This window comes from Equus quagga, chromosome 13, assembly GCF_021613505.1.
Source record: "Equus quagga isolate Etosha38 chromosome 13, UCLA_HA_Equagga_1.0, whole genome shotgun sequence".
NCBI classification, from domain to species: Eukaryota; Metazoa; Chordata; class Mammalia; order Perissodactyla; family Equidae; genus Equus; species Equus quagga.
Window position 1 is genome coordinate 90,948,031 of NC_060279.1, and position 23,194 is coordinate 90,971,224.

The following is a 23,194-nucleotide window of genomic DNA, read 5'->3' on the forward strand; positions in this document are numbered from 1 at the left end:
CAGAACACCACGCAGCACACAGTAGGTGCTCAACAAATGTTCACCGCAGACATCTTCCCTTGACCTCATGAGAGCGCCAGCGTCAAAGGCTGGGTGGGTCCCAGGCTCCTCCGAGGAAACCGTGGACCTGCGCGCGCTCCAGCGGAGGCGTCACCGGGCGCCTCGTTCCTCCTCGATTCTGGAGATTCCACCAACTCCCAGGACAGTGGAGCGAATTCCAGGCTGAGAACCTTCCAAAAGGCAGAGGCCGAAAGTGGGCGGAGGGAGAGAGAGAGAGACCTCCAGGCGCGCGCGCGCGCACACACACACACACACACACACACACACACGTGCAGACACGCTGATGTCCGAGGCCCAGATATTGTATGTCCAGACTCGGGCAGACACACACACACATACCCCCCGCCCCCAATACTCACCATATTTAGAGGCCGGAACAACGCACACAGTCACTCCTGCAAACACACCCTCGCGCGCGCACACCCCGATGGCTCCAGACACAGGCGCACGCGTGTCCTTGTCTCCCAGGGGAGGGAAGTTCGGGGGGCCAGAGCCAGAAGGGAAACTAAAATATGGGGTTTGGCTGCTTCCAGCCTCCAGTTCTCTCCTCGGATTCTGTCTCAGCGTCAGAGAGACGGAGAGAGAGAGAGAACAGAGAAGGAGGGGGGTGGGGAGAGGTGGGAGGGCCTGCGCGAGCGTGGGGGGCAGGGAGAGACGGAGACGCGCAGAGATGGCAGAGAGAGACCGAGAGACAAAGAGAGAAGGGAATGGAGAGACTTGAAGCCGTGGAAACAAGAGGGAAGCGGGGAGATGGAGAGACGGAGACGGGAAGGGCGGAGAGCAAGGAGGGGGAGAGGGGCAGAGACCTGTGGCGGCCGAGGAGGGGGGAGGCCGGGGCGCCCCGGAGCCGGAGGGTGGGGGTTGACCCGGAGAGAGGGCGGCAGGGTGGGTAGGGGCTGAGGGAGCCGAGCCCCGGGGAGACTGCGATACAACGCGGCCCCGGGAAGCCGCTGCGCCCCCGGCGGGGGGATGGGGCGGGGGGAGGGGAGGAGAGGGGGCTGGGGACCCGCCCGCCCCGCCCGCTCGCGCCGCCGGCGGACAGCGGGTTAAGCATCTCCGCGGTGGAACTTCCGGATGTGACCACAGAGAGAGGGAGAGACCGGGAGAGGGGAGAGGAGACGAGCCGCCAGCATCCCTCGGGCCCGCCGACGCCGGCCCGCGCGCCCCACCCCGCCCCCGGCCCGCGGGCGGACTGTCTGTCTCGGGCTGCGTGTCTGTCTCGGGCTGGTTCCGTCCTCCCAGGACCCGCGCAGGGACTGGGCGCCCCGGGGAGGGGGCCTCGGGCGACCCTCCCCCGCCTCGCGCCCCCGCTGGCCGGCATGCGCCCCTGGCCGTGACCCCCGCGGGGCCGGGCGCTGGGGGTCCATGCGCGCAGCCTGCTCCCCGCCCGGCGCCGGCCGCTGACGGCCGTGGGGGGGGTGGGGGAGCCGGGCACCCAGCCTCCTGCCCCACCCCCTGGCGTCGGCCCCATCGGCCACCCGGGCCGCTGCCCCTGGCTGCGCCCTCCCCGCCGGCCAGGCCCTGGAGGGACCCGGGAGCGGCCGCCGGCTTCAGCCCATGGCCCGGAGGGTAGGTCTGAGGGCGGGCACCCTGCGCGCCGGCCCGTCTCCACATCTCCCGCTCCATCTTCCCCAGCTCAGCCTGCCCTACCCCCCCATCTCTTTCTCTGCCCCCCACCTCTCCGTCCCTGTCTCCCCCTCCATCTCAGGCCCTCTATCCTACCCCTCCTCCCTTTTCTCCCCTCCCTAATCTCTTCTCCCTGGTCCACTTTTGTTCCAAGTCCCTCCGAAGGTCAGGGGTGGGGACAGTGCTGGGAGAGGTGGGTCTCACCAGGCAGGGCCGAGGGCTTCTCTCCTTGACCGTCCTGGGGATGGGCGAGCTCAGGTGATGGGTGAGGAGCTGAGTCTGCCCCTTTGAGGGTGGAGGGTGCGCAAACACGCTGGGTGGGAAGACCCCAGCACATGGGAGCAGCTGGATCCAACTTCAGGGCTCGGAGAAGTTCAGAGAATAGTGAGCGAAGGGCGGAGAGAAGGAGACACATGCAGGGGAACCCCGGCACGGACCTCTGCTCCTCCTTCCCCGGTCCCTGTGCCTGGTGGGGCCTCAGCTCCTTCGTCTCCACGCCAGGGTTTGGCCTGGTGATTTAAAGGTCCCTCCGGCCTCCCCGGGGCCCTTGCCTCTGTGGTGACGGGACGCAGAAATCTCGGCCGCCTGGGGGCTCGTGGTTTCTCTGTGGGGCCGTTTGCACAGCGGGTTTGTGTGGCTGTGTGGGGTCACACTGTCCTTCAACAAGTGTTTATGGGATGTGTGCCAGGCACTGTGCTGACAGCCTCATTCATTCATTCACTCTCTCACTCCTTCCTTCATTCCTGCGCCTGACCTTTGGCTGTGTGTGTGCGGTGGGTTCACGTGGTGATGGGGTGTGACAGGTTCTTCAGACCCACTCGGATGTGCATGCTTGAACTGTGGGGACGTGTGTGTGGACGATGCGCTGTTTTCATGGGAAAGGTCTGTAAGGAGCGTCCCTCTCTCTGTCTGCCTCTGTCTCTGTGTTTCTCTCTTTCTCTCCCATCTTTTCTCTCTTTGCCTGTCTCCCCATCTCTCTCAGCATTTCCCTCTCTCTCCGCTCCTGTCTGCCCTCCTCACTCTGTGAGGAGCTGGTCGTTACCCGCCCACCCATCCCTGACCCCGACCCTGACCCTCAGCTCCCCGACCTGCTCAGTCTCTCTCCTGGGACCCGCCTGCCCTCCCATCAGGGATCTCTGACGGGACGTTTGTCACCGTCCAGGGGCCCAAGAGAAGGCTGAGAGACAGGGCCCTCGGTCCCACCCAACAGCTCCGTGGACATCGGGGCCATCAGGAGGCAGGCCTTGGACACCTGGGGAACGGAAAGGCGGGTCCCCAGGCAGAGAGGGGGCATCTCCTGGGTCCCCAGATCGGGAGGTTTCTTGGAGGCACTGACGCCTCCTTGGGGCTCTCTCCCTCTCGCCTCTCCCCCCCCAGTACGATGAGCTGCCTCACTACCCAGGCATCGTGGATGGCACTGCAGCCCTGGCTGGCTTCTCGGAGGCAGTGCCCACAGCACCGAGAGCCCCGGGGCCCTACGGCCCCCACCGGCCTCCTCAGCCCCCTCCCCTGGGCTTGGACAGTGATGGCCTGAAGAGAGAGAAGGACGAGATCTATGGGTGAGTGGGGTCTCCGGATGTGGGCCTCTCTCCCACTCTCTTTCTCTGTCTCTCTGCGTCTGTTTCTCTCTCTCGGACTCTATCTCGCTCCATCTCTGTCTCGCCATCTCCTCCCCCTGGGCCTCCTGTGCCCTCCCAGTTGCTCTGAGCTTCGTGGACCCCTGCCCTCCCCTAAGGAGATCTCTCCTCTCCTGCCCCCTGCCAGACACCCGCTCTTCCCCCTGCTGGCCCTGGTCTTTGAGAAATGTGAACTGGCCACGTGCTCACCTCGTGACGTGGCCGGGGCTGGGCTGGGCACGCCCCCGGGCGGCGACGTCTGCTCCTCCGACTCCTTCAATGAGGACATTGCCGCTTTTGCCAAGCAGGTGTGCAACCCCTCATCAGGCGTGCGCCGGGCGAGCCGGCGATGAGGGGCGGGAGGGAGCCTCCCAGTGCCCTCCCTGGCCTCTCTCTTCCTCCCAGGTCCGCTCCGAGAGGCCCCTCTTCTCCTCCAACCCGGAGCTGGACAATCTGGTGAGACCCGGGCCCTCCCCACCCCCCTCCTCCGAGGGCTGTCCTGTCGCGCCCTCCGCAGCCCTGGGGCTGACTGGGGGAGCCTGACCCCCTTCTCCAATACGGATGATCGCTGCCCATTTGCAATGCAGGGTAGCCAGGAGCTTGAGGACAGGACCCGTGGCCTGAGTTCAAATCCCGGCTCTGCCACTTGCTAGCGCTGTGAACCAGGGCGGGTAGCCCCATCTCCCTGTGCCTCAGTTTCCTCATCTGTAAAGTGTAGCCTGTAGTCGTGTCTATCCTGTAGGGCCGTTGTGAGTAGTTCATGAGTTCACCAGCATCCAGAGCTTAGAACAGGGCCTGGCTCACGAGGGGACTCGATACACCACTCAGTCGGGAGAACAGAGCCCACGCCAACATGAGGAGAGAAGAGAGAGAAAGAGAAGGGGGAGGAGAGGGAGAGCGAGAGGGAGAAATACCCCTGCTTCTCCTTTCCTTTTGTTTCCAAGCTCCCACCAGGGCTTCCTATTGGCTGAGCCCTCTGGCAAAGGACTCTGGGAAATGTAGTTTACAGGCAAAGGGTGGCTGTTGTCCTAATTAAGGACGCCTCGGCCTCCTCCTCCCCCTGTGATGGACCCTTTTCTGTCTCCTGCGCCTCTTGCTTCTCTTTGTCTCCGACTCTCAATCTAACACTCTCTGTTCCCTTAACTCTGAGTCTCCGTCTCGATTGCTGGTTTCTCTCTTTCTCTGTTGCTTTGTCTGTCTTATTCCATCTCACTCCTTCTGTTTCTCTGTCTCTCCGCTTCTCTGCTTTCTCCTCCTCCTCCTCCTCCTCCTCCCCGTCTCTCTCTCCCCCGGCCCTCCCTCTCTCGCCTCCTCTGCTCTTCCTGTCTCTCTTTGCAGATGATCCAGGCCATCCAGGTGCTCCGGTTCCACCTGCTGGAGCTGGAGAAGGTGAGTGCTTCTAACTTCCCCTCACCCGTCACCCGCCCCCCACCCCTCCCTCTCTCACCCCCTTCCCCAGAGTTGGGGCAGAGTACCACCCCGCTCCCTGTACGCCCCAGCCCTGGCCCCCCGGGCGGCCCCCCCAGTACCCCGGTGCCCCCTCAGGTCCACGACCTGTGCGACAACTTCTGTCATCGCTACATCACCTGCCTCAAGGGAAAGATGCCCATCGACCTGGTCATCGAGGATCGGGACGGCGGCTGCAGGGAGGACCTCGAGGACTACCCGGCCTCCTGCCCCAGCCTCCCGGATCAGGTGGGCCCAGGAGGGGGCCCCAGACCTCACCCTGCGACCAAAGCCGTTCCCCGGGCGGCTGGGCTGCAGCGTGAGGGCACACACCCGCCACAGAGCCTCCGACCGCGGGGCCTGCACTAGCTCCGTGGCAGCCACACAGACAGGGATACAGCCGGACGACAGCACACACACACAGACACACACACCAACAGCTGCAGACACCACCCACAGACTCGGCCACACCCACGCAGGTTCGCACGCAGCTGCACGGTTAAGGCCGTTCTCGCTCACAACCAGCGATAACATACACCCCCTCCTCACACACACATCCCAGCCGCATGACAGCATCACAGACCGCACGGCCTGATTAGGACACTGCCATTCTGGAGTGTGTGTGTCTTCACGCGGCGTCCAATAGATGCCCCCAGGGCCATCGCCCACCCCGATACAGTCACGGAGCCGCGCGCCTGCTTGTGTAGGAATCAGGGGCCCACACACTGTCTCGCATAGGACAACCAGCCCCTCGAATTACAGCCACACACTTAGAAAAACTCGGCCTCCCCATAGTCAGATCCAGCCACCTGGCCGTCTTAGAGGGTGACACAGCCACGTTCCAACACGGCCGCGTGTCTCGGCTTCGACCAGGGAACAACCACGCCTCGGCCACCTCCTTTCCGTGGACAGCCTCGCCCTCTCGGGCACAGACATAGACACACGCACACTTACATGCCACACGACAGGCTCAGGCCAGCATCAGGGGGGCCGACGTGGATGCTGACCCGTAGCATCCGATCGGATCCAGCATGACAAGAGCTACAGGTGGCAGTTAGAGCCGCACTCGAAAGCCTTCAGACCGGGCGATGCTGCAGTTGGCACGCACGCCCTCCCCAGGGCACTCACGCACAATTCCACGCACACGTATGAGCCTGGAGGAAACCGCTCTGAGCCGCGGCGTCTTGGGCTGAGCCCCAGTGATACAGGGACGGACGATGCACCCACACTGGGCCGTGTGGGGAGGGACTGCGAAGCAGTGGGCAGGGTCTGGGGCGATCAGCAGGGCAGGTGGGGTTCCCGGGGCTCAGAAATAGTGGGTGGCTGTTTCCACCCCACTCTGCACGCAATCTGCCTGCCGGCAATGGAACCGAACCTGAGGGTAATCGGCCAAGCGGTCTCAATGCCGTCTCTGTGGGTCGGTCTCCTCCAGCAACACAGAGCTGGGGCAGAGGGTGACTCCGCCGCATTGTCAACTTCCTCAAAGTGTGTCGGAGTTTGGATAAAGGAAAAACAGCCCCAGACCCTGTGGTCTGCAATTCTGAGACACCCCCCCCCCAACCCGACGCAAATCTCTGAAAACTGAAAATTGTGGAGTTTGCATCCCTGTAAGTTTTGTGCAAACTCATTTGGCAGCAAAAGCTGCCCTGAACTAATGAGAGGCTATTTATAGCCTTTATTTATTCCACTTAGTTAAATATTCATCCGTTTGGCTGCAGAAATGTTAATGAGTTTGACGGCGAGGTTATGCCCCGCACCCTACGGGGCGTGTTATGAAGTACACGGTGTGTGCACTGATTTACTGTCTGAAAATGTGAAAAGGTCTGACTTCTGAAACACTGGCCCCCAAGGATTTCAGATAAGGTGCTGTCCATCTGTATGAGCTCATCTTTGTGGAGCGATTACTGTGTGTCTTTACTTAAATTAACTGATGGAGTCCTTACCATACTCTGAAGTGGGGGTCTTCCATTTTTCAGTTGAGGAAACTGAGGCACAGAGAGGTGAAGCGACTTGCTCAAGCTCACACAGCCAGGAAAGAGGCAGGGACAGGCTTTATACCCAGGAGTCCCAGCTCCAGAGCCGTGATCTTAGCCCCCGTGTTATATTGTACCCCATGCCTTGGCGCTGACTTCCAACTCTTGTTTTCCAGACTAACACATGGATTAGAGACCATGAGGACAGTGGGTCTGTACATTTGGGGACCCCGGGTCCATCCAGTGGTGGCCTGGCCTCCCAGAGTGGGGACAACTCTAGTGACCAAGGTGAGATGCTTGGGAAGTGGAGGGGAAATGTGGGAGTCGGTCTGAGGATTGAAGTTAGACAGCAAGTAGGACTTCCAGAGAGGTGTGAAGTGGTGTCTTGGAGGAGGGTTCTGGTCCCCCTGGGTGCCCACCCTCACTGTCCACAAACACAGCGTGCCTCTCCCCACTCAGGAGACGGACTGGACACAAGCGTGGCCTCTCCCAGTTCTGGGGGAGAGGACGAGGAGCTGGACCAGGAGCGGCGTCGGAACAAGAAGCGGGGCATCTTCCCCAAGGTGGCCACCAACATCATGAGAGCCTGGCTGTTCCAGCACCTCTCGGTGAGTGCCCCGGGCCCCTGGGTGTGGGCGGGCATCCAGGGGGGTGGAGAAGGGCGGCCACCCAGAGACTGGGGCCTCAAGAGAGCCCCAGAGATGGGAGACTGAGGCAGGGGAGAAATATGGAGGGAGAATCTCAAGGCTATGGGGACTAACATGCGAACATCCCTGAGTGCTGCCTGTGCTCCAGGTGCCGCTAAGGTCCTCCCCCAACCCATCCGCCCACTCCCCCACCCATCCGCCCATCTATTCACCTAGCCGTCAATCATCCACCATCCAGCCAGACATGCCCTGCGGGAGCGGGGGTGTGGTTAGCTCCATTCTGCAGATGAGGAGATGGAAGCCCAGAGGACCCACAGCCAAAAGTGGGTTCAGATGCAGGCAGGGTGGGCCCTAACCACTGCACCACACTGCCTCCTGGGGAGAGACGGATAAAGAGAGACAGGGAGAGGCTGAAACAAAGAGGTGGAGGGAGATGGGGCGGACTGAATCAGAGCAAGACAGACACAGGGAGAGACTGGGTCACAGAGGGACAAAGACACAGAGACAGGGACAGAGGGAGAGAGAGGAAGTCAGAGAGAGAGCCACAGAGAGAGAGAGACTGGGACGGCGAGAGACGTGTGCAGGGACCCTGACGGGGACTCAGAGGGCCAGTGCTGGCTTTGCCTCCTTTCTGGGCGATGGAGCCCCCTCCCCAAGCTCAGTCTCCCTAATGAGAGCTGGCCAATTAGTCTCTAATTGCTGGAAGAGGCAGGGAGCCCACGGGTGTAATTGCCTGGAGCTGGGCTCCGCTTCCCTCCACTGGGTCCCCGGGGAGCACAGACGCGCTGGCTCTCAGATGACAGGCCAGGCCTTGGGGATCGGATGGCGGCCCGGCAGGCAGGGTGACTCTCGCTGGTGGTCACAGCACCCGTACCCCTCGGAGGAGCAGAAGAAACAGCTGGCGCAGGACACGGGGCTCACGATTCTGCAAGTCAACAACTGGTGAGCGCCCCCGGGCGGGGAGGCCGGGCGCTGTCCGCGGTGCTGAAGGAGGCGCCGCCGCCCCTCGCAGCCTCTCCGCCTCCGTCCTCTCCTCCCGGCTCGCTCTCCGTCTGTGTGTGCTCCGCCCTGCCTCCCTCTTGCTCCCTCTTGACACCCTCCTCCGTTTCCACGACCCTCCCAGGTTCATTAACGCCCGGAGACGCATCGTGCAACCCATGATCGATCAATCCAACCGCACAGGTACAGGGAGAAGGCGGGCAGAGAGGCCCTACTGCTCCTGCGGGAGTGTCAAAACGGGACCCGGGCATCCTGGGGCTCAGCCTGCACCCCTCAAACCCCCTCGCAGGGCAGGGTGCAGCCTTCAGCCCAGAGGGCCAGCCCGTAGGGGGCTACACGGAGACTCAGCCACACATGACTGTGAGGCCGCCAGGTAAGACCCCACCCCCTAACGAGGCCCCACCCTCAGCACGCCAGGCCCCTCCTGGAAACACAGATGCCCCACCTTGTGAGATTAAGTTCATGAATAATACAGTAACTTATTTGTGTAACAGAGGAGCTGGAGATGCAAATGCAGATTTCCAGGTCCTCACTGGGTTCGCTTCCTCCAGGCTCCGCCCACTCCTCTGAAGGCTCCACTTTTCCTTAAAGGACCAGCACCCTCTTAAACAATGACTCAGTCTGTCTGGGTAGAGGGATCCCCTGGGGAAGGAAGGGGCGGGAAGGACTTAGGGTCATGTGCGGGTGTCTGGTGAAGGCCAGTAACACTCCCGTTTTGTCTTCCAGGGTCAATGGGGATGAGTTTGAACTTAGAAGGAGAGTGGCATTATCTATAGACGCTGGACTCAAGAGAAGTGTGAGTGTGAATGTCTGTGGGGACTGGGTTGGAGGTTGTGTGACTTCAAACCTTCGTAAGACTTCTGGACTCCAATAGTGGGCCCAGCCAGAGCAGGGTCAGCCTGTGTCTCCGAACTGAGGGCTCTCCGGGGCTGGACGGGAAGATGATTCATTCATCCATCCATCCATCCATCAACTCACTCACCCATCCATATATTTCATCTGTCCACCCACCTACCCACCATCCACCAAACATCCATCCACTCACCATCCATCCAACCATGCATTCACTCACTCATTCATTCATTCATCTATCCACCGACCTACCCACCATCCACCCTCCCCGGCATTGATCCATCTGTCCACGTGTCCACCCACTTGTCAGATTAGCCATGCATTCCCCCACCTACCTACCCACCCATCCATCCACCCACCCATACATTACTTACATCTCCAAACATATATTGAACCCTCACTCCATGCCCTTACATGCCTCAGGTAGAATCCAGCTCTTGAGAAGGTTCTGGGCTTCTGAGGAAGTGGACATCAGAAATCAATGACAATCCAGTGCAGCAGATGAAACAATAAAACACAGCTTGCTCAAAGGAGGGAGTCATCAGCTATCCCTGAGATGTCAGGGAAGACTTTGTAGAGGAAGCGTCCTCTGGGTGGGGCACTGAAGGATGAATAGGAGTCCACTGGGTAAAAGTCGGGGGCAAGGTAGTAGGTGCATTCTTTTACTCTCCCAGGTCTTAAGACTTTAGAACATCTTCTCATTTAGCCTTCACAAGAATCCCAAGAGGGAAAGATTATTATTATTTTCATTATGCAGATGAGAATACTAAGGCTCAGAGAGAAGAGGTCACTTATCTTGGTTCATTGAGCTCAGAAAAGCATAGGGAACAGCATGTGCAAAGTCCCAGGGTTGATGAGCAGCCTGGAGTTTCTAAAGCACAGATCAGATCTTGACTCTTTCCTGGATTAAAACTCTTCTGTGGCTCCCTAGTGCCCTCTGAATAAAGTCCAGACTCCTTAGTTTAGCATCTATTCATTCATTGAGTACACATTGTCTGAACTCCTCTGTGCCCAGCCCTGTGCTGAGTGATGCTGGGGACACCACAGTGACCATGACAGCTCCAGCCCTGTCCTCATGGGACTCATAATTCAGTGGGAAAGACAGACCTGTCCCCAGACAGTGACAACCCAGAGTGCTCAGGACCAGGATGAGGGGACCCAGGAACTGGAGGGACCTTGGGGGGGGTGGGGATCACACTCAGGCTGGAGGGTTCAGAGAGGATTTCCTGGAGGAGGGGCCATCTGACCCAGCCTGGAGGATTCAGGGAGGGTTGCCTGGAGGAGGGGACTTTAGAGCTGAGACCAGGCTAACAGGAGGAGTGATGCAGGAAAAGAAGGAACAGCATGTGCAAAGGCCCAGCGCACTTAGCAACTTCATGGCTGTGAGCCAGCCCCTCCACACACACATGAGAGGGAGGAAGGGTTGCGCTGAGCTGAGGCTAGTGAGTCGGTGGGTGAGTGGGGAATTCAGGGCCAGCAGAAGGGCTGCGAGATGAGAGTGGAGACCTGGGAGGGCTGAGGCCTGGAGGGCACTGGAGGCCTAAGCCTGAGAAGGAGAGATGGCTGGGTGTGTTCAGAGCCTGGCAGGCCTTTGGGGGGTCTCAGCTCTGCCCTGATGAATCATGGACAGGTGTGGCCTGGTCTGAGTGTCGGGGGACCTCTGAGATCAAGAGGATGGAGGTCCCCCACTTCTCTCTCCTGCCCTTGACTTTTGCCCCTTGTCTCTCTGTTCTGCCTGTCTCTCTGCCTCGTTCTTTCTCTTTCCACGTCTTCGTCTCTGATTCCCTGGATGTTTCTTCCTCTGTCCCCCTCTGTCTCTCTCTCCTTGTCTTTCTCTAAGGCTCTCTTGGTCTCGACGTCTCCTTGTCTCTTTCTCATCTCAGTCTGTCTCTCTCCCCCCTCCATTGCTCTTCTGCTTCTGTCTCTCTGTTCCTCTGTCTCCCTGCGTCCCTCTCGCTGTGGGGCCGGTGGGGCCAGACCCCCTCCCCCGCTCCTGACTCAGCCTCTCCTGCCCCCTCCACAGACCCCAGCCTCCGGACCACCACCACCAGGCTCACACCTGGTTCTGGTCCCCGCTTGGCCCTCTGGCTTCAGGACCCCCACCTCCTCCGGCCCCCTCACTCAACGCCTACCTCCCTGGGGCCCCGCCGGGACACGGGGGGCCTGAGCGCCCCCTCGAGGGCCTCTCAAGGACAAAGACAAGGCCTCCAGGCCCTGCGCCCCACTTCTGCCCTCACCTCCGCCCAGAACCCGAGCTGAGATCCTGGGCCCGAGTCTTCGGAAGATGGTGGCTGGGGGTCCCACCGCCTCCAGGACAAGGAAGGGATTGGAGGTGGGCTGGGCCATGAGGGACGGGGGTTCACCTGGACCCTACATTTTGGAGACGTTCCCTTCATCCCCCAGCCCGCCCCCCTCCCCTCTCCGCCTACCTCCCTTCTCTGATGTCTTCTACTTTGTTTTTAACGATAAAGTCTTAAAAACAAAAAGCCACCCCTCTGAATTCTTGTGTCTCTTCCAAGTCTCAGATCCTCATCAGAGTGAGGCTCATGCGTCACTCCTGATGAGAACCATTGATGCTCTTTATCCTGCCATCTCCGCGGGCTCTGTGTGTATCGGTTAGCTATCGCTGTGGAACAAACACCCCCAAATTTTGCGGCTCCAAAGGCCGAGTATTTTTAGCTCATTATTCTGCAGGTTGGTGTTTTATTCTAGACCCAGCTGGGCAGTTCTGGTGGTTTCAACAGGGTCCTCTTGTGTATCCGTGGGCAGCGACCGGTCACCAAGGGGCCTCTGCTCCCAGCGGTTGGCTGGCTGGTGGCAGGGGCCACAGGAGCGACTGGGCCGCGTGGTGGCATCGCCCCAAGGGCTGTCTGGTTTGCTCACATAGAGAGCTGGTTGGACTCTGGCCGGGGGCCTCCTGAGACCCCAGCTCGGATCTGGCACGTGGTTTTCTCTGCTGCATTCTCCGGCCACCAGAAGTGGCCAGGCAAGCCCAGATTCCAGGGAGCAGAAACAGACCCCACCCCTCACGGGGCTGCAAACTCACACTGGGAGAGATGTGGGCACATGGAAGGATGGAGGAGTGTGGCCGTTTTTGCATCGATCTCCCATGCTGTGGTTCAGATTCCTTTCTCCATCTGTCCCCTGGGAGACGGGGAGGCGGGGCACTGACCAACCTTGCCATGACGGACGTGGGTTCAAATCCTACCACCTGCTGTGCTTCCTTGAGCAGGGTGCTTCCCCTCTCTGGGGCATCAGCATCCATCTCTGGAATGTGGGGAGAGAGGCAATCCCTGCTCATAGGACAGCTGTGCCAATTGATGGCGGTGTTGCAGGGGCCGTGTGAGGACGGGGCCCGCTCAGGCCCAGGCAGAAGTCACCATCTGTACCTGGAGACCCTGATGGGCTGACCGGGCCCCTGGGGTCCTCAGCTTCCCAGACCTGCCTCCCCCAGGGAGACCGAGAAGGCAGAGTGGGGTCTCTCTCTAGTCCTGTTCCTCTCACTGTGTGTCTCTGTCTCCATCTCTTCCGGTTTCCGGCTCTCTCCGGGGTCTTTGCTTCTTCCCATCCCCCACTGCCGCTCAGCCCCTCTCCTGGGTGCCCCCAGGCCCTTCCCTGCCCCTCCTTCAATCTGTACGGGGACATGGTGCAGAGATGACACACCTCTCAGGGCGGCCCCACCCTGGTCATGCTCATGTCTGCTCTGTGTTCGAGGCCCCTGGGCACCTGCGTGTGTCGTGGTGGATGTGGGGGCGCCACGAGAGGTGTATGCCCTGAGCCCCACCCAGGGGAGCCCGGGCTAAGAGACTCACACAGAGACAATACAGAGTGAGATGCTAGATCCAGCTGGTGCCCAGATTCACGCTTACGCTTAGAAATACGCACAACCAGGGGCCGGCCCAGTGGCGCAGCGGTTAAGTTTGCACATTCTGCTTCAGCGGCCCAGGGTTCACTGGTTCAGATCCCGGGTGCGGACATGGCACCGCTTAGCGCGCCATGCTGTGGTAGGCGTCCCACGTATAAAGTAGAGGAAGATGGGCACAGATGTTAGCTCAGGGCCAGTCTTCCTCAGCAAAAAGAGGAGGATTGGCAGATGTTAGCTCAGAGCTAATCTTCCTCAAAAAAAAAGAGAAAGAAAAGAAAAAGAAATACGCACAACCAGACACCCCAACACACACACAGAGAAGAACAGACACACACGGGACACACACTAAGATAGACTCGCCCTCAGAAACACGCAAAGAAACACAGCCACACACAGACACGGAAACACACACACACAAACACACACACACACTGGGAAACTCTGGGAAGAGCCACAGAGAAGCCACGCACACACATGTTTTCACACTCACATTTGCACACAGACACGTGCTCACGCATCACACGTAGTCACACACTTATGCTCACACATTCACACTCGCACATAATCACAAATATATTCTCACACATACGTACACATGTTCACACTCACACTTGCTCATACATGGTCATACAAAGCGCACACTCAGATGGGCGTGTCTGTCCTCACTCCTGCTCACACGTGCTGATGCTTGCACACTCGCAGACGTCACACCCGGGGAGAGCGCCCACAGGACGTGGCAGAGGCCGACACACACGCTCAAGCAGGCGGCATTGCCAGCGACCCAGCAAAGTTCCAGAAAGGGTCACCCGGAGCTACCCTCGGAAACACTCGTGTGCGGCCCACAGATGGACAGGCCGGACAGCAGGGAGGTCACGACCCAGACTCCAGCCCGACCGGCCTGGGTTCAAGTCCCCGCTCTGCCACTCACCACGAGGCCTTGGTCCCCGGACGAGGTGGCCGTCATCAAACATCCCTCCAGGACCGTCAGCTGCTGCTGCCTCCAGGGTCCGCCCGCCCTGCTCGTTGTTCCCAGACTCCACCGAGCTCCGTGCGATTCTCGAGGCTTAGGCTCCGACCTTGGTGGAGACTGCCCGGGCCGGTCCCCTCCGGGGCCTCTGTCCTGGCTGCTCCCCCTGCCTGGGACACCCTTCCTGGCTCAGAGGTCGCGTCTGCAAAGACCAGCAGCAGCCAAACCAAGGCAGCCCCCTTGTGACCCTCACTTGTGGCCCCGACGCCGCCTCCCTGGGATTCGCGCGGTTACCTGTTCGCCCCGCCCCCTTGTCACTCATTCATTCAGGCGGCTGCATTCCCTGGGCCCGCCCTCTCTGCGGGTCCCTGCACGTCGCAATCAAGACCTCTGCCCACGGGGACTGACGTCCACAGTGGACCCCATCACCTGAGCGCTCCTGTAGCCTGCAAGAAGATGACGCGGGTCATAAAAAAGTAGAGCCGGGTCGGGCGGGGGTGGGCCTGCCACCCTTCCACCTGCGTCCCCTTCCTCTGCGGCGTGCTCTGTGCCAGGCCCCGTTCTAGGAGCTTGACACCCACCGACCGGGTCAACCCCACCGCTGAGCCTCAGACGGGGGGACCATCACGCTCCCCACTTCCCGGAGGAGGAAACCAAGGCCCAGAGAGGCAGATCGCTCGCCCGGGGTCACACAGCTGCCGCGCGTGGGTCTCAGAAGCTTGCGCGCTAGACACTCCTCCTGTCATTTTTAAAAAATATAATTCGAAGGTGCTATGATTTTTAAAGGGCCTAACGCGAACTATTTTCTGGGTTAGATATGGATTTGGGGACTATGGTCAGTGTTTCTCTCTCCCCAAACCCCCCAGGACTGAAGTGGGATGGATGAGGGATAGACAGCTGGAAGGACTTCCGACAGCCCTCCTTTGAAGGCGGGTGGTGGGGAGGGCTATGGAGGCGGGGCGGGGCGGGGCCCAGGCCGGAGGTCTGCCTCAAGGGTTCAGGGTTCCCGCAGCCCCTGCCTGGCCTGGAGAGGGGGATGGGGGACACGGGGTGGGGGAGGGGCAGCTCCTTGCCCCCACCCCCACCTTTCTGGGGGCCTGCGAATGCCTCCCCCTTAATCTTCTCTAATGAAACCGATTGGCTGTGCCACCCGCGAGGAGGGAAATTGGGCTGGAGGTTAATTGTAACTAAAAATACCTCCTCCACGCCCCTGGGTGAGGAACCAGGGGCTGGACCCCATTCCAAGGCCACCTGTGCAGGGGGTGGGCGTCGCTGAGCTGGCTGCGCCCCGAGGAGGTGGGCACCCTGATGGGTCTGTGAGGTGGGCTGTGTGGGGCGGACGGGCAGGGCCAGGCGGTCTCGGCTCCGTGTGTGTGTGTGTGTGTGTGTGTGTGTGTGACCGTCATGTGGCTATGGCGAGGGTGGACTCAGCACTGGGGTCCACGTGCCACCGGGGGGAGGGCACCCCCAGGACTGTGTCCTCAGCCGAGACTGTTCCTGAAGGGGGCGTGTGTGTCTCCGAGGGCGGCTGTGTCTGTCCCACGGTGCCCGGTCTAGGTCGCATGTCTCTGTGCGAGCCTGTGTCTGTCACAGCCAGATCTGGGTGTCCCCAGACTCTGTGTGCCGGTGGCAGTGTCTCGCTGTGCGTGGCTGCGTGGCGTCTTGTGAATGACGTGTTGGGGACCGTGTGACCCTGGGTCATCCGGCCCGGAAGCCTCAGAATGTGGCAGGCGATGAGCTGGGCTCCCTCCAGAGGGCGCTGGGGACCCAGGGAAGGGGTTTTTGGTTTTTTGGAAGCTTCATTGAGATGTCATTCACATACCATCAAATGCACTCATTCAAACGGTTCAGTTCGGTGGCTGTCCTATATTCACAGAGTCGCGCATCTCTCGCCACAACCTACTGGGGAACGTTTTCATCACCCCAAAAAGACACCTTCGACTTCTTAGTCACTCCACATTGCCCACAACCCCCAACCCTGGGCAACCACCCGTCCCCTTTCTGGCTGGACAAATTTGCCTGTTCTGGACATTTCACATAAATTTATGGTCCTTTGTGTCTGGCTTCTTTTGCTCAGCGTGGTGTTTTCGATGCTCTTCCATGTTGTAGCCTGGATTGGTGCTTCGTTCCTTTTCATGGCTGAATAGTATTCTGTCTTGGAAGGATTTTGAGCAGAGAAAGGACTGGGTCGGGTGTGTGCTCTGCCCTCGGGCGGCCATGTGGAGGGGGCTTTAGAGGGGGTGTGGTGGGTTGAGCTGTGTCCCCCAGAGAGGTAGTCTGGAGTCCTAGTTCCAGCGCCTGTGAACATGACCTGATTTGGAAATAAGGTCTCGGCAGATGTTCAAGTTAAGATGAGCTCACAGGGTGCAGTCTAACCCGATATGACTGTGTCCTTACAAATAGGGGACATTTGGGCACAGAGAGACACGCAGAGAGGGAGAAGACAGCCATGCAGAGACGGAGGACTGGAGCGATGCAGCCACAAGCCAAGGAACGCAGATGGCCAGCAGAGCGCCGGAAGCCAGACGAGGCCAGGAGGGACCCCTGCAGGTTTCACGGGGTGCACGGCCCTGCCGCCACCTTGATTTGGAACTTCTGGCCTCCAGAAGTGTGGGAGAATATGTTTCTGTCATTCTGAGTCACCTATTCCGTGGTCCTTTGTTATGGCAGCCGTGGGAAACAGGCACGGGGAGGCGGGGAGGAGCCGGGTCAGGGCAGGCACACGGGAGGGGGGGGGGGGGTCAAGAACTTCTTAGGAAGGTGAGCAAGGAAACAATATCCAGAACAGAGCCGCTCTATAGAGATGAGGGCGCCATCAAACTACTATGTCACCTAAAGATGGTCCATGTGCTGTCCCCAACAGCTCATGGCAGGCGGGTAAAATGGCAACACGCAACTGGGTCCCTCAGAGAACGTGGTTCCTTTGGGGTTGGGGGTGGAAATGGGGTTTAGAGGAAAAGGAGTGAGCCATCAGCGTTGGATACTCCTGAGATGAGGACAGAAGAATGGAGGTCACCACTGACCTTGACCAGAGCAGTGGCAGTGGGAGGAGGGGGGCAGAGGCTGACAGGGAGGAGGGGAGGAGAGCGGGAGGTGAGGACGTGATATAAGGACGCCACAGGGGCCCAAGGGTGTAGATACGAAGAAGTTCGTTTCTGCCAAAGCCTGGAGACGACCCCGGGTGTGTTGAGTGGTGATCAGCAAACTGAATGATTCTGGTCCATTGCAGGTGATCCCAATGATGGAGTGATGGTCCACAAAAAAATAGATGGATTTAAAAAGAAAAAAAAAAAAAGGAGGAAGTGGGGCCAGGCTGGTGGCTTAGTGGTCAGGGTTCCACGGTCTGGGCTTCGCAGGTTCAGATCCCAGGCGCAGACCTACACATCGCTCATCAAGCCATGTTGTGGTGGCATCCTGCATACAAAATGGAGGAAGATTGGCACAGATGCTAGCTCAGGGCCACTCTTCCTCACCAAAAAAGAAGAAGGACGCACAAAGGACAAGGCTTGGAGATTGATTGGATGTGGCAGGTAAGGGGGAAGAAAAGTCTAGATCTGTCCTCAGATTTATGACTTGGGAACTGGCCCTGTTTCTCTCTGATGTCACACACAGGGGACTGACGAGCACACCTTGGTTACCTTCCTCCTTGCTTTGGGGGCAATCGTAGCGGCTGTTTGCTGAGCACCTGTTATGTGCTAAGCACTGTTCTGAGTACATGGATCAGCTGGGCACGGGTATCATCTCCACTCATGGGCAGGAAAACAGATGTAGAAATTGAGGAGGACGCTTTCTCCCTGCCCACCCCAGCCCTGAGGTTCTCTGGTGCAGCGACGACCAGCACCAGGGGCTGGTGAACATAGGCCGCCGGCTCCCTCTGTGGCTGTGCCAGATCTGCCCAGCGGACACTCTGAACGCCGCCGAGAGGAGTTACAGCAGCCCTGGAAGCCTCGTTTTAGAGGGAGCGATATATCATGTTCATGGACGGGCAGCCTTGGATCACTCACTGTGGTTCAAATGTCACCGCGTCCGTTCTCCCTAAACAGCTGCAGAGTCAGGACAACCCCAGCTCACATCCCGGCAGGCTTCTGGAGAAATTACAAACTGGTCCTAAAATGCGTATGGAAACGCACAGGACTTAGAATGAACTGTTTTGACAAAGAAGAAAGTTGTAGGATTTACGCCGCCGGACGTTGACATACCGTGATGCTACTGCGATCGGGACAACGTGGCAGAGGGACGAGCTTCAACCGACAGCTGGATGGGGTAAAGCCGAGAAATAGGCCCACGAGGACGGGGTCCGTTGATCTTCAATAAAGGCTTCCAATTAATTCAAAGGGGGGATGACAGTGTCCACAACAACGGAGCTGGAACAACTGACCCCACACGTGGAAAGACGAACCTTGACTCTTAACTCACGTTATCACAGAAACTAACTGGACGTAAAGGAGAAGTCTAAAACTATAAAACTTCTAGGAGAAAAACTTCACAACCTTGGGGGTAGGCAATGATTTCTCAGGTTTCACGCAAAAAGTACAAATAACAAAAAATAATAAAAATAAAAATTCAAAAATAACAAATTAGTAAGTAATAAATACAAATAAGATAAAAATAAGTGCACATATAAAAATAAAATAAATTAATAATTATTAAAAATAAAATAAAAACAAGAACTAAAAATAATTTAAAAGTACAAATAATAAAAGAAAATGATGAACTGGATTTCATCAAAATTGAAACCTTCTGCTCTGCAGAAGACACTGTTAAGAAAATGAAAAGGCAAGTACAGACAAAGAAAATATTCACAATACATATATTTGACAAATATATTTATATTTAAAGAAATATATATTTTATAAGTTATATAGTTATTATATAAATAACTTTCAAATCAATTAGAAAACAATCCCTTTATAAGAGGGAAAATATTTAATATAAACTACAAGAAGGAGATAAACAAATGGTTAATAAACCCATGAGAAGATACTTGATAAAAGTAGTCATCAGGGAAATGTAATTAAAATTGCAATAAATGCCACTAGAATGGTTAAAATGAAAAATACCAACAATACCCAGTCAGATATGGCACAGCCGGAGCTCTCATACGTTGCCGGTGGGAGCACCAACTGGTAAGATGACTTCAGAATACGATTTTAAAGAATCTACTAAAACTGGACCCACGCATGCCCTACGACCCGGCAGACCCACCGCTGGAGTCCTACTCCCCAGAAACGCACACGCGTGTTCACCAAAAGCCAGGAGCCGTGTGCTCGCGGCATTGTAACTGGAACCAAGCCAAATGCCCATCGACAAAAGAATGGATAAATAAATTGACTAATTCATACACTAGAATGGATCAACCACAGCTCCATGCAACAGAATGTTGAGCAAGAAAAGCCAGACACAGAAGAATACATTTTTTTGAAGTTCTAGAACAGGCAACATAGGCAATGGTGTTAGAAGTCAGAATTTTAGGAGCTGGCCCCGTGGTCTAGTGGTTAAGTTCGGCATGCTCCATTTTGGTGGCCAGGGTTCAGTTCCTGGGTGCAGACCTACACCACTTGTTGGCAGCCATGCTGTGGTGGCGACCCACATACAAAATAGAGGAAGATTGGGACAGATGTTAGCTCAAGGCAAATCTTCCTCAGCAAAAAAAAAAAAAAAAAAAAAAAAAAGGTGCTCACTCCTGGGACTGGGGGAGTGGGGATGGGGTGGAGCACCAGCCAGGCTGCTGGAGAGCTGGTCAGGGTTTGTCTCTTGGTCTGGATGCCGGTGGCCCAGGGATGTTTCACTTTCTAAGAAAATTCATCAAGCTGTTCAGTTACGACTTGTGTACTTCTTGTGTATTACGCTTCAAGAGGAAGTTTTAAAAGATTGTTGAGTGAATGCGTGCCTGCTTTGCATTTTGAAAGATCCTGCTAAAGTGCCTTCCAGAGCAGCGGTGTAAACTCCCCTCCAGGTGGATGAAAGCGCCCCTTTGTTTCCCCATGGCCTCCTGGCAGCGAGCAGCATCTGGACCACCCCACTGGGTGAAAAACGACATGTCCATGAGGTTTATTTCATGCAGTTGTGAGAATGCCGAAGGCTCAGGCCCAGCTGGAGGTTTTGTTCTCCCCTATTTCCCCAGATCATTAATGGGTAGTTAGAACTTCTCGTACCATGAAGGGCCAGAGAATTCACTCTTGAGAGGCTGTGACCCCTGGGTCCTCAATTCTGACAGGTGCCCTGATGGTCATCTCTGGGCATTAAGAGTCTCCTCCCCTCTTCCAGCAGGTTCCTTCAGACTCACTCCCCAGAATGGATTTATTGAGTCAGAGACTGGAGTTTGCTTAAGCCTTTTTTTTTTTTTTGCTGAGGAAGATTGGCTCTGAGCTAACATCTGGGCCAATCTTCCTCTATTTTGTATGTGGGTTGCCACCACAACATGGCCACCAACGAGTGGTATAGGTCCACATCAGAGAAACAAACCCGGGCTGCCAAAGCAGAGTGCACCAAATTTAACCACTAGGCCACGGGGCCAGCCTCTTGCTTAAGGCTTTTTGGCAGACACTGGATGGCTTCCATTTTCAGCACCCCCACCTCACATGCAAATAAAAAGCACTCTGTTTCTTGACTGTAGGACTTTCATGTTATTTTATGTTTTAAGAGGAGAAAAGGAGGAACAGCCCTGAGAAGCCGTGATGTTCTTGAGATTTGGCTGGACAGGGCTCTGGGGAAGGAGCTCTCCGTTTGGCCTCTCCCTTCCTCCATTTATTTCCCCATTTTTAATACCTCGGGTTGAGAAAGATATTTTCAGGGGCCCTAATAGAAAAGGGATAGAGATCTGACAACCAGAAAATGAAGACGTTTTGAGTGGCTAAGGCACCATCAACAAGGCCAAAGACAAGCAGCAGACTGGGAGCAATGTTTGTAACATCTATGAAGATGCTTAAGATCTGTAATATATAAAGAGCTGCTACAAACCAACAAGAAAATGACAAAGAGCCTAGGAAGAACACAGTCAAAAGATCTGAGCCAGCACAGAAGAGGAAACACAAATGGCCCAGAATAATAGGCAAAGATGCTCAGGCTCACAGGGGACATAAAAATAACATAAACAGGCACAGCCCGTTCAGAAGGACATTTGGGAGAATCTATCAAATGACCTGTAAAAACACACCTTCCCTGGGACCAGTGATTTGATCTCCAGGAATTTATCCTACAGATACACAGATATCTGGAAATGACATGTGTATCAGGATACTCATGCCAGCTTCGTTTGTAGGAACAAAGGATTGCAAACAGCTTACAGGTCTCTCCATACTGGCCTGGTAAAACTGATGTTCAGCACAACCCATGTCGTGAACCGTTGTGCAGCCACGCGAAAGAATGAGCAGGCTCTGTGCCGGTTCAGAAAGATCTCCAAATTAGCCCAAGTGGAAAAAAGCAAGTTGCAGAACCGTATGGTCCCATTTTTTTAAAATCGAAACATTTTATTTCCGTATGCACGTTATTGAACAGAATCGGACACCAGACGCAAGGGAATGATGCCCAGTGACCCTGACTGATGGTCACCTCTGCGGAGGGGCAGGCGGGGCGGCGAACGGCGATCAATTTCACTGAGGTCTAGTTTACACGTCACCAAATGTCAACACGTTTTGACAAACACACCTGTGTAGCCACCACCCCAATCAAGACACAGAGCATCTTCAACCCCCAGAAGGTTCCCTGGTCCCCCCCTCTTCTAGTTGGTGCCTCGGCCCCAGGCAACCCGTGACCTGCTTCCTGTCCCCATTTATGAGACTCGCCTTTGCTAGACTTTCACGTAAATGGAGCCACACAGCACGCGCTGGATCTACCGCGCGCTCTCTCTTCTCTGGGTGTTTAGGGTGCTTCCAGTTTGGGGCTGTCATGGATAAAGTTGCTATGAACATTCTCCTTTTTTCTTTTTTTTTTTTGCTTTTCTCCCCAAATCCTGCCAGTATGTAGTTGTATATTTTAGTTGTGGGTCCTTCTAGTTGTGGCATGTGGGACGCCGCCTCAGCGTGGCCTGATGAGCGGTGCCACGTCCGCGCCCAGGATCCGAACCTGCAAACCCTGGGCCGGCGAAGCGGAGAGCGGGAACATAACCGCTCGGACCGGGTTGGCCCATGGACATCCTCATACAAGGTCTTCCGCGCACGCGTTTCCATTTCTCGCGCGTAAACCCGCAGGAGAGGCTTTGCCGTCAGATGCTGAGCGCGGCCGTGAAGATGCACACTGAAGGGAAACCTCATTTAAACCGGAGTCGGGAGGCGGGAAGGGGTCGCCCCGGCCGGGCGGGGCCCATTGCAGGAAGGGCTGTCAATCACAGACCCCAACGGGAAGACAGCCACAGCGCGGCCCGACAGGAACCCACGACCCCCACGACCCCCGCGGCGCAGCCGATGGGAAACGGTGCGCACCCCGCAGTCTCCACTCCCCCCAGCGGACTCTCGTTCCAAACCCCACCCAGCAACTTCGTCCTCCTGCCCTGTGCAATGACCTCTCCGTCGCCCGCTGGACGGGCCTGCGGCTGCGGCTCCCGCCCGTCCCTGTGTTTCCCAGGCGCCCGTCCTCCGCCTCCCGCCGGCATCACGAGGCCCCAGGAGACCCGCGTGGCCCCGGCTGCGGGTCTGTCCCCACGGCCTCTCTGGGGCCTCGTCCGTTTAAGCGTTTGGCCTGTTTTCTGCCGGTCCGCCTTGTCCTCCCTGACTTGGGGGAGCTCCTTCTGTATCCCGGACGCCAGCGCTCGTGGGACGTGCGTCCTGCACACCTTCCTGCGCGCGGCCTGCCGGCCCTTTGAGTGGTGCCCGTTGCTGGGCAGAAGTTCTCGCCCTCGCGGCCCTGCAGTGTGTCCCGCTCTCCTGCCAGGTTGGCGTCCTGATAAAGACCCTCAGCCACGGCTCCCCGAGCATCCCGTCCAGGCGCAGACCCCGCCTCCAGCACGCGTCCTGCCGGCCCTCGCGCACATGCGCAGAGGCGCACGCGGTTCCCGGGGGCCCTGCGGTCCGGGCGGCAAAGGCGGGTGTCCCGCGATGCTCCGGCCGCCGGAGCCTCAGGCCCCCTGGCTTGTTCAGGCCCCGCCCCTATTTGTGTTTGCAGTTCTGTAGTTTTTCCCAAAGAGGGCCCCCAAAATTGTAGGAGCT

The 23,194-nt window shown here is 57.3% G+C and overlaps 2 protein-coding genes across 8 annotated transcripts; one reads left to right on the top strand and one right to left on the bottom strand.

Moving 5' to 3' along the window:
* On the bottom strand, positions 1 to 3,039 carry LOC124249404 (basic proline-rich protein-like). Its single transcript, XM_046680335.1, has 2 exons — positions 420 to 3,039; positions 1 to 230 (listed from the first exon to the last, which is right to left on the bottom strand). Exons 1-2 carry the CDS (start codon positions 1,684 to 1,686, stop codon positions 151 to 153), a joined length of 1,347 nt encoding a protein of 448 aa, XP_046536291.1. The 5' UTR covers positions 1,687 to 3,039; the 3' UTR covers positions 1 to 150.
* Positions 1,497 to 14,871, top strand: MEIS3 (Meis homeobox 3). 7 transcript variants are annotated; one of them, XM_046680338.1, is made up of 13 exons: positions 1,497 to 1,629; positions 3,064 to 3,245; positions 3,451 to 3,610; positions 3,708 to 3,758; positions 4,641 to 4,691; positions 4,848 to 4,997; positions 6,898 to 7,009; positions 7,181 to 7,329; positions 8,165 to 8,310; positions 8,492 to 8,550; positions 8,657 to 8,740; positions 9,094 to 9,163; positions 13,787 to 14,871. In XM_046680338.1, the coding sequence occupies exons 1-12, from the start codon at positions 1,618 to 1,620 to the stop codon at positions 9,141 to 9,143; spliced, it is 1,206 nt and encodes a 401-aa protein (XP_046536294.1). In that variant the 5' UTR covers positions 1,497 to 1,617; the 3' UTR covers positions 9,144 to 9,163; positions 13,787 to 14,871. The 7 variants fall into 7 exon arrangements, with proteins under 7 accessions (XP_046536294.1, XP_046536295.1, XP_046536292.1 ...); XM_046680339.1 differs by lacking the exon at positions 13,787 to 14,871 and adding an exon at positions 11,243 to 11,695 and having other exon boundaries at positions 4,899 to 4,997; XM_046680336.1 differs by lacking the exon at positions 13,787 to 14,871 and adding an exon at positions 11,243 to 11,694.
* The last annotated feature ends 8,323 nt before the right edge of the window (positions 14,872 to 23,194 follow it).

What these genes read in the sequence shown, in the direction of transcription:
- LOC124249404 (XM_046680335.1), bottom strand. Translation starts at nt 1,686, where the DNA reads ATGGAGCGGGAGATGTGGAGACGGGCCGGCGCGCAGGGTGCCCGCCCT. An exon ending in TGTTCCGGCCTCTAAATATG is followed by an intron (nt 231 to 419) that starts GTGAGTATTGGG and finishes GCCTTTTGGAAG; the next exon opens with GTTCTCAGCCTGGAATTCGC.
- MEIS3 (XM_046680338.1), top strand. An exon ending in ACCTGCTGGAGCTGGAGAAG is followed by an intron (nt 4,692 to 4,847) that starts GTGAGTGCTTCT and finishes GTGCCCCCTCAG; the next exon opens with GTCCACGACCTGTGCGACAA. An exon ending in GGCTGTTCCAGCACCTCTCG is followed by an intron (nt 7,330 to 8,164) that starts GTGAGTGCCCCG and finishes GCTGGCTCTCAG; the next exon opens with ATGACAGGCCAGGCCTTGGG.